The 9,314-nt window shown below is 38.7% G+C and overlaps 1 protein-coding gene across 1 annotated transcript in view; it reads right to left on the reverse strand.

The window, feature by feature from the left end:
• The window catches only part of LOC134533129 (uncharacterized), a 33,005-nt gene extending 30,168 nt beyond the window's left edge, over positions 1–2,837 (reverse strand). Inside the window, exon 1 of the mRNA XM_063370411.1 lies at positions 2,701–2,837. Within this exon, the coding sequence (XP_063226481.1) occupies positions 2,701–2,725 (25 nt within the window). The 5' untranslated portion in view covers positions 2,726–2,837. The remainder of the gene's footprint in view (positions 1–2,700) is intronic.
• Positions 2,838–9,314: the final 6,477 nt, after the last annotated feature.

Raw genomic sequence — 9,314 nt, forward strand, 5'->3', positions numbered from 1 at the left:
CCGACAAAGTAATTAAATATTTCTAATTTTAAAACCCAGTATGGGCCAATATAAATAACAATTGCAGAGATATTAACAGTTTTTTTGGTATAGGCGAAATAATATTTATAGTATTCCGAAAATGATTTTTGAGATAGTATAACATGACTTGAGACTTTATAATATGGCACTATATTCCACCACCAGATACTACAATCCAACTCTTACTCGAGGAAGAGTAAAATGCTCATTGGCTGAGAGCTAAATATTTACAATTGGCTCGGGTGGTCTATGAGGGTGTGTCAAAACAGCAATGGTCCAATCACTCAAAGGGAAGAAAACATGGAGTTAGAAATTGTCAGAGACGGTATTCTGTGACAATGCTGAAGTCACTTACTACTTCACCATCGCCATATCGCAACACCCAAAACATTGCGGAAATGGTGCTTGACTACGTATTATGAAGGCCAGTAACCAAGAATGATGATTTCTTAAGTAAAACACAGCCATTGCCTTTTAAAAAAGACTGTCCTTTACAACTGTTTCCACGATGCAAACACTACACTTCAACCAATGTCGTTGACCATCAGCTGGAAGTAGTAGCGGCTTCACGCAGTTCCATGTGTAATGCATGCATGGCCTCTCCTTGGGAGAAAAGCACACATGTTTGAAGGACTGCCTGTGGTGTAAAACACACCGCGATGTAGGCTCTCCATCACATCCAGGGCTTTCCTTCGCCCGGTGCAGAAGAAGTTGTATTTACACCCTTCCCCCCCCCCCCCCCAAAAAAAAAATTCCATCACCTTTTCACTCTCATCCCTTCACGACAGCTGTATATATCATGGATAATTTGTTTTGCAACAGTGTACATTATATCTGTACCTCGAAGGGATAAGACATTATGTTCACTTTTGGGCAAAATGCAGTTTTAACCATGAACATGATCACCGTTTGACGTTCTTTCTGATGGCATACAACACTAAGATCTACTTTATTTAAAAAAAAACACATATGTTGTGTATAAAATAGTTGAATAAATAAGTGAGGTAGGTATCTACTATTTAAAATTTTTTAAACTGCTCTCATTAAAAACATAGTGTCTTAAGTCTAGATGTAAAATTTTAAGTTAAATTATATAAAACCACTTATGATTTTTCATAATGAGTTAAGTTAAGAAAGTATTAGATACTAGCTTATGCCCAGCATGCGTTGCAATGCTTATTTCAATTTTTTTCTTCTTTTTGTAATTTGTTTGAAGTAGGTGCATATATACAAAGCATCTCTCTCCATCTCTATATCTCCCTATATAAATATCTCTCTATACATCTCTATCTCTATCTACATCTATATATAGCTTTATCCATATCCCTTCTTAACACTCTTATCTTTCTATATCTCTAGACATCTTTCTCAATCTCTCTATAAATATCTCTATATCTCTCTATGTATTTATGTCTCTATCTATATAGTTCTTATACATCTCTATCACTATGTGTCTATATTTAGGTCGCAGGGTTATAGCGACACGCACGGACAAACCACGTTTACATTTAACACATAAAGTACATAAAAAAACACGCGCGCGTATTCGAATGCAACGTTGTGTCAAAATTTTGTTCCAACCGGTGAAGAACTTTCCGAGTTTTTAGATTTTAAATGAACGAACATTTATATATTTTTATTTATATATAATTTCTATTGGAGTTTCATTTCGCACTTTTTGTAGTCTAAAAAAATGTCGGCAGCCTGCCCCCTTCCCCGGCTCCACGCCAGTCGACACGAAGCCTGCCGGCTTGTTCGCAGAGGGGGGGGGGAGGGGCTGAACTGTATCCCCTTGGAGAGGGTACCTTTCATACTTTTGGTGGTGGTAGTGTAGCTGGGTAGGAACTGGAAAGGTACCCTTTCCGATTTCTTAAAATGTTTCTGTTTTAATGCAAATATTCACTGGAAAGGTATCCCCTACGGGAGGGTACCTTTCAGGATTTTCTGTACAATGACACAGCAGAAAATAAACTGGAAAGGTACCCTTTCAAAATTATGCTCTTTCATAGTCCAAATAAAAGTCATAACTTAAGAATTAAGAATTTTTTTTTTTTTACATTTCATTTGAAGTAGTTTTGAATCATGTCGTAAGTAACGCTTCATAGGTTAAGATCATAAGCAATATTAAAAAAAAAAATACTTTAAAATATTGTGGACGGTTGGTTGGGTTAGTGTAGCTACATTAAAAAGTACTATGAAATCATGTGATGCCTTTCCAGTGCATATTTGCATTAAAACCGAAAGATTAAAAAAAAAAATCGGAAAGGGTGGGTACCTTTCAAGTTTCTAGTTTTTACCCAGCTACACTGCCGCCACCAAAAGTATGAAAGGTACCCTTTCCAAGGGGATACAATTATACCGTCCCTCCACAGAAGAGTGGCGGCCCTACCTCAGTGGCGTAGCCAGGATTTGTGTATGGGGGATGTTAAGAAACATGGCCCCCCTTTCCCGTAATAAAGCGGGGGGTCCGGGGGTCCTCCCCCGGGAAAATGAGGATTTTAAGGTGTAAAAAAGTGCTATTTTAGAAGTTACGGTACTTAAATTTAAATATTGTAATGGTAAAATTTTTATTAATTTTAATATGAAATTTGTTTGAGTGATGAATAAGAAAGATTTGGTGCTAAGAGGGAGGGGGGGTTGAACCCCTAACCCCCCCCCCCGGCTGCGCCCCTGCCCTACCTGCTCCTCCGAGTTGCTGCTCCATGTCTTGTTGGTGCCCGCGCTCCGTCGGAGAAGACGCCGTCGCAGCTGTGCGATCACGCACGCGACTCCGCGCAGTTTATTGCCGCGGGGGTAATCGCCGTAAGCCCGTGGTCGAGGACAAGGTCGGGAAACAGAACGAGGCAAGTCACGCCTCGAAAATTTTGAACTTTCTTGATAACAATCGCGGTTAGTCAATATTTGAAGTTGCGAGATTCAAGAACTTCGCGGTGTTAAATTCGCCGTTGCGGCGCGGCGCGGCGGGTTTTGACGTGCGCGCGTCGCTATTTATAGCCCGCGCGCCCTTGTCTGTTCGAGGTTGAAGACGTGCCGTCTTATTTTTTACGTAAAACCCTGGCAGGAGGAAGGAAGGTATATTTTATGTCAAACTTAATGTGATTCCAAAACATTTCACTTTAAGTTCCAAAAACAAATATATTTTATATTGGCACTCACGCTCATGTCGAAAAATTAAATTAGTGGAAGAAAGATACGTAATTAAAAAATTTATTAACGTAAAAGGGTCTATGGGTTCCTACTGCATATATAGGATTTGTAAATTTTACAATGATCTTAAAACTAACATTTGTTATCCCATTGTATTTTTAACTGAAAATAGGATGTGTAAAATTGTCTAAAGTTGCGAAAACATGTTATATTTGTTTTTATAAAAATACTCAAACATAACCTAATATATCAAAATAAATAACATAAATCAATATAGTTCAAAATTCTTGCTATAAAAACATATTTATGGTGTTATGATTTTTAAGCTGGACGGCCATCATGTTAAAAATCACATAAATAAAATGCTTTGAATCTATAAAAGTCTTTTATTCTGTATGTGAGGAAAGAACGAGTTTAGTTTTGTAAAATATTTATAATGCATCACCAATATAAAGTAAGTTGAAAAATGTGCTAGCGTTACCAATATTAGTCCCTTAGTTTAAATACAAAATATCAATAGCAAATATCGTGTCACACATCGATATTAACGTTATCTGTCTCGATTAACTAACCTCCTCTCGTTAAAATGTTGCTCATAGGATTTTACGTTACACGGGTCTCCAAGATCGCCACAGTCTTCAATCCACTTGGTTACCGACTCATTTATTATGAATATGAATCATTCTAGTGGGCTGGGATCGTTTTGTCCCTGCCCCGAAATAAACTAAAATTTTGCATTTTTATGAGTTTGTGACTAATTGAAATTCGTTGGGTACGTAAATAAATCTAGTCTTCAATTTATATAAATTTCTGCATCTCTAAGAGACACAGAATAGCTTTTTTATTCTGTTATTTTTTAATTTAAATTGGGACCAGAGATGGCAATGGAAGCCCCAACGGATTTTCTCGTATTTGTCATTATATTAATAAGTAGGTTAATATGTGTAGTACTTATATTTGATATTACTGCTGTGGCTATTTCTACGAGAAACAAATAGTTACATAAAAATAGGAATCACTAAGAAAATTCTTAATTAGTTATAGTTCGCGACAAATCAACTTTTTTTTAATTTTTTTAAATCTTTTGTTACTTCCTTTTAGTCGGGGGTTTTTCAAAAAATTTATTTAATCCTTTTTCCATTACAACGTTTACATCCGCTGAGTTTTTTTCTTCAAAATTTTTAATTTTGCTTTTTTTTTTTGTGATGTACTAGCTCAAAACAGTTTCTTCGACGACTATAGAGTCACATGAACACGTTATTTTGTTGCAAAAGAACTTAGCATGAGTTCAGCAAAAATATGTATACACACACACACACACACACACAGAATTTTCACGAATAAACAGAGCACAAATTTAATGGGTGTCAGAGAATGGCAAAACAAGCAATTTTTGTTAATGAACATTTGTTAACAGGCATGGACATTAGCACGCAAATCTAAATTTCCCGCGCAATGGGCACCACGCCAGTGGCTCAAGAGGACGCTAGATCGCAGCACCGTAATCATTAAACCACTGCGCCAACCGTCCAAAAACTCAACTTGTAAATGTCGCACAGCCAACCGTCACTCACTGTGCCGTGCAACAAAACTCCTGGTTGCTGTCCCACTTGACTGACTCCACGGATGTCTGTGCCGCACTCGTCACCTGCTCACCGTGGAGCTGTCTGAACACACGAATACGTCACGGCGCTGTGACTGCGCGTCCTCTGACGCAGGTTCCCAGAAGGTGTTCCGTGGCAGGGTTACTGGGGTTCCGTGAGTCTGCACGAATGTCACGTAAAGCAGATACGATTATTGTTAAATAACTTTCTCTGAAGGATTTGGGATTCCGCCAAAATAAATGTCGATCATAGGGTACCCTGGCTGAAAACAAAATCGGAAACCGCTGCTCTGCGATGGAGACTAGCTGGGCGCCGAAATTCAAATTTGCTCGTAAATGTTTGCACTTGTAACTTTGCAGGTTTGCTGTTGCGGACTTATGTTCATTAACCAGAATAAGCTGCTTGTTTTGCCATCCCTTGCCACCCATTAGATGTATGCCTCACAATTTCCGTACAACATGTATTAATTCCATGCTGCCTTGACTCCAGGGAAAAGGAAATGTGTCACAAAGATGGCGGACCCACGTGTAGCAACATAAAAATGTGTATAGTCACTTTCGTAAACATTAGGGTACAGAAAAAACGTATTGATGTACTAAATGAAATTTTATGATAGTGAAGTTACCGCATAATATATTTGGTAAAATCAAAAAATCATAGTAAAAATTAATCTCAAGTTTTAAAAAACTTATAAGTTGAAAAAAAAATCCCGTTTTTATCGTTGAATAAACAAAAAATTAAATAATTTAATTTAAATTTAAATTTTTTGTCCAATATCCGAAAAATGCACGACAGCATGAGTTTTTAAATTTTCGCAGTTTTGGATCTTTAAACACCCCCTCTCCCACCCCCCGGGGTAAGAGTCGACCCCGGAGCAAATTCCCACCATGCCCCGACCTCATGGATACACAAAAAGCCTGGTTATTACCAATAAAATCGAAACTAGTGTTTTTTTGTCCATATGACACCCCCCCCCTAACCCCTTAAAAAAATGTCTTAAGTTATCAAAATATTGTATTGTCAGAGGTTCTTTATATGTATGCAAAATTTCAACACATTCGGACGTCGAAAAGTGGGTTAAAAATTGAATGTAAATATTTTATTACATAGTCCATTCATACATACAAACAGGTGAAGCTAATAAAAGCGTGGTAAAAAAAGGGCATAAATATGCCATTACATTATATTATTAGATATTCGCCTTATAAATTACCAATTGGCTTTGTAGCACTGTTTGCCGACCTCCGTAGCGTAGTCGGGTGCACACTGGCATACGGTGCGAGAGGTTCTGGGTTAGAATCCCGGGTAAGGCAATGGTGTATATTTGAAAACGTTTAAATGTGTCATCGATTTGTCAAAGTCAATAAAACTGTCGCACAATACTGTCTAACTATAAGGAATAATAAGTAAATAAAGGGGGGAATTTGGCTGGTTGGTAATGAATATCACCAGCCAGCCAAACATTAAAAAAAAAAAAAAAAAAAGTAGCACAGCAGAAGACCGCGTGATTTTTAACCTGAAGGGACGAGGTTCAAATCTCATCACTAGAAAAACGTTTTCACTTTCTTAATAATGCTATAGTATAATATATTATTATATTATATATAATAATGTTAAATGAGTTCAAAAGTTAACGTTTCTTTGCAGGAAGTATTTACAGACTGATTTCAGTCGTTTAGGCAAAAACAAATATACACACATATACTTAGTGTTATAATATGATATTTAAAATGTTTAAGGATAATATTTAAGTAATGCCATAAAAGTTTAACTTCTAACGTGCGCGGAAACTTTAAACAATTAACTGTTTAATGAATTTTAACGAGATGGATAATCTTTTAGTAAAATTCCTTGTCGAAAATCAGGTGCAAATCCGGGGGTTTAAAATTTTTTCAGGTCTTTATCGCTTCATCGGGGCAGTTTCTAATAGTTTCAAAATTTCCGTTTGTGTCGTGCTGCCATCTGCGGGTGATGGTGTCAAGCAACGTTTGCGATTCAGGCAGCGAATTCTAGCGGCGGGCGTAGAAAGTGAGTGATTCGCTTCTATTAATGTTGGGACTTGAAAAGCGAATATTTTATTTATCAGTATATTTATCACGCTCGGCATTATTTTAAAAAATTCTACTTTAAATTTCATGCTCGAGTTTCTTGTAATAAGTTTATTTTCAACATGAACATAAGAACACATGAATTTGCACGTTAATGAGGTTAGATGTTTATACAGCACTGGCGTGTACTGAAAAACTCTCTCACATTTGGTTTCAATGAAACGTCCTTGGGCGCAATGGGAGCAGAATTTCAAGGTCGAATTTTAATTCAACGTTTTCGTGAATCATTGTTTCTGGTGTGAAAAGGACAGACAATGGGTTGCGGACGGTGCAGAGAACTTGTCGGGACTCGTTCCCTTGAGCGGGCTCCACGTGGCGGCGTGCGGCTCAGGTTGAACCCTGCCATGCTGCAGGGATAGGCGGGTCGCGGTGGTAGGGACCCGCCTGCGCCTGACGCCACCCCAACCTGCTGGCATCTAGTAAGGGAGTATTTGGGCAGAGGGCAACACAGCGGGGTTTGAGCTTATTGATGTGCACCGCGCTACGGGCCATATTCGCAAGAAAATGTTGTTCTTTCAAGAACGTACTACTTGTGTAAATCAGTACTGTTAAACAGTGTTGTATGAGTATTGTTTAAGCTGTGTAACTAAATATTTTTTTGCTGGTATAATGATTTTTTACGCTTAAGTTTGACGGTGTAATTATTTGTCACGAATTATTATTTGATTAACTAAATCACACGCGTATTGTAATACTATCGTATTAATCACACTAGCGTGTAAATATAAGTCCAACTAAGAATATGCTATATTAAAAAAGTGTGTGCTTGGAGTCTACGCGCGACAGAAGTGAAACTTATTGTTTATTTGGTAAATATAGATATAGTAAATAGATTTGGTAAATATAGATATAAATATAGATATAGATAAATTGTTAGTATTTTTTATTGAACAAGATATAATAATTAAGAATAGTAATGATGCTGGTATTATCTAAAACAAAAAAAAATAAATAAAACTGTGGAGTAGTCAAACACTAGCAACATTACTAGAATTCCGTTCCATCATTGCTGCGTCATTTCTACCTCTCCCCTGCCGTCTCCCCTTCCAGCTGTTTCAAATATAATATAGCATGCTACGCTACGCACCTATCCCCCCTCCCCCATGCTATCTTCCAATTCGACCGCTAGCGCACGCTTTGGAGTGGCGTCGCCGCTGACGCACTCTCCTCCTCTACCAGTTCCCCCACCACGTATCTAACTATTCCCCTTGCGATCGGAATTTTCGTGACGCTCGAAAAGTGTAGCCCTTCAACAAAGAAGTTTCACTTCAAAAAGTTTAAACAAATCCCGCATGGAATATTAACTCTTTTTTTTAAATTGAAGTGATGCTTCTTGGGCGCGGTGAGAGTAATTTTTTTATATACAGGATGTATCAAAACTCATGTTACAACGCTTGAGGGTAGAAAGCTCTTATTATTTGCAACCATTTTTGCCAATAAACATGTTGCCGGAAACGCGTAGTTAAGCCCCTGTAGCCCCAGAAAGAGTCAGCGTAGGCAACCCGAAGTAGAGTGTTATGTTGTGGATGTGCGGGCGTTCGAGTAGAGAAATAACCTTTTTAATCGTGGCACAGATTTTAATTTCACTCTGAAATCAATCACAGCTTCGGCTTTGTTTCTCAACATTGAAATTGTTGCATACGTTTTAAAAACGTGACAGCCTAAAGCAACGGCTCAAAAACACGCCCACCTTGAGCGACACAGAGGTGGCAACGGCGAATCATGTTTTCATGGATACGCTGGAGCATGTGTGGAGTCGACCTTATGATTTCGAACGCTTCAATGATTCGCTGTGTAAGCTCTTCTACCGTTTCTACTGGCGTAGCGTAGATAAGCCCTTTTACGTAACCCCACAGAAAGAAATCTAACGGGGTTAGGTCCGGTGACCTTGGCGGCCATGCGACAGGGCCCGCTCGTCCAATCCATCGGTTTGGAAATGTTTGGTTTAAATACTCTCGCACTTGCAGGGGAAAATGAGGTGGTGCCCCGTCATGTTGGTACCACATCACACGTCGGACATGCAATGGAACCTCTTCAAGAAGACCTGGTAGTTCGTTCTGAAGGAAGTGGAGGTATCCGGCGCCGGTAAGTCGTGGCGGAAGAAAAAAAGTCCCGATGAGTACGCCCTCAACAATACCGGCCCACACATTAACTGAAAAACGTTCCTGGCGAGTTGTAACACACGTTGCAACCGGATTGACATCATTCCAGACATGACTGTTGTGCGAATTGAGAATAGCGTCTTGAGTGAACTTGGCTTCATCGCTGAATAAAACCGCTAACTCGGGGTTCCTCAATACTCTTCGAATGTACCAACGAGAAAAGGTCATGCGAAGAGGATAGTCCGCCGGACCTATGTGTTGCACTTTTTGAAGGTGGTACGGGTACAAGTTACGTGTTTCTAAGTTATGATCGTTCTAAGTTGTGTGTTTCT

Source organism: Bacillus rossius, chromosome 6, assembly GCF_032445375.1.
Source record: "Bacillus rossius redtenbacheri isolate Brsri chromosome 6, Brsri_v3, whole genome shotgun sequence".
Taxonomy (NCBI): Eukaryota; Metazoa; Arthropoda; class Insecta; order Phasmatodea; family Bacillidae; genus Bacillus; species Bacillus rossius.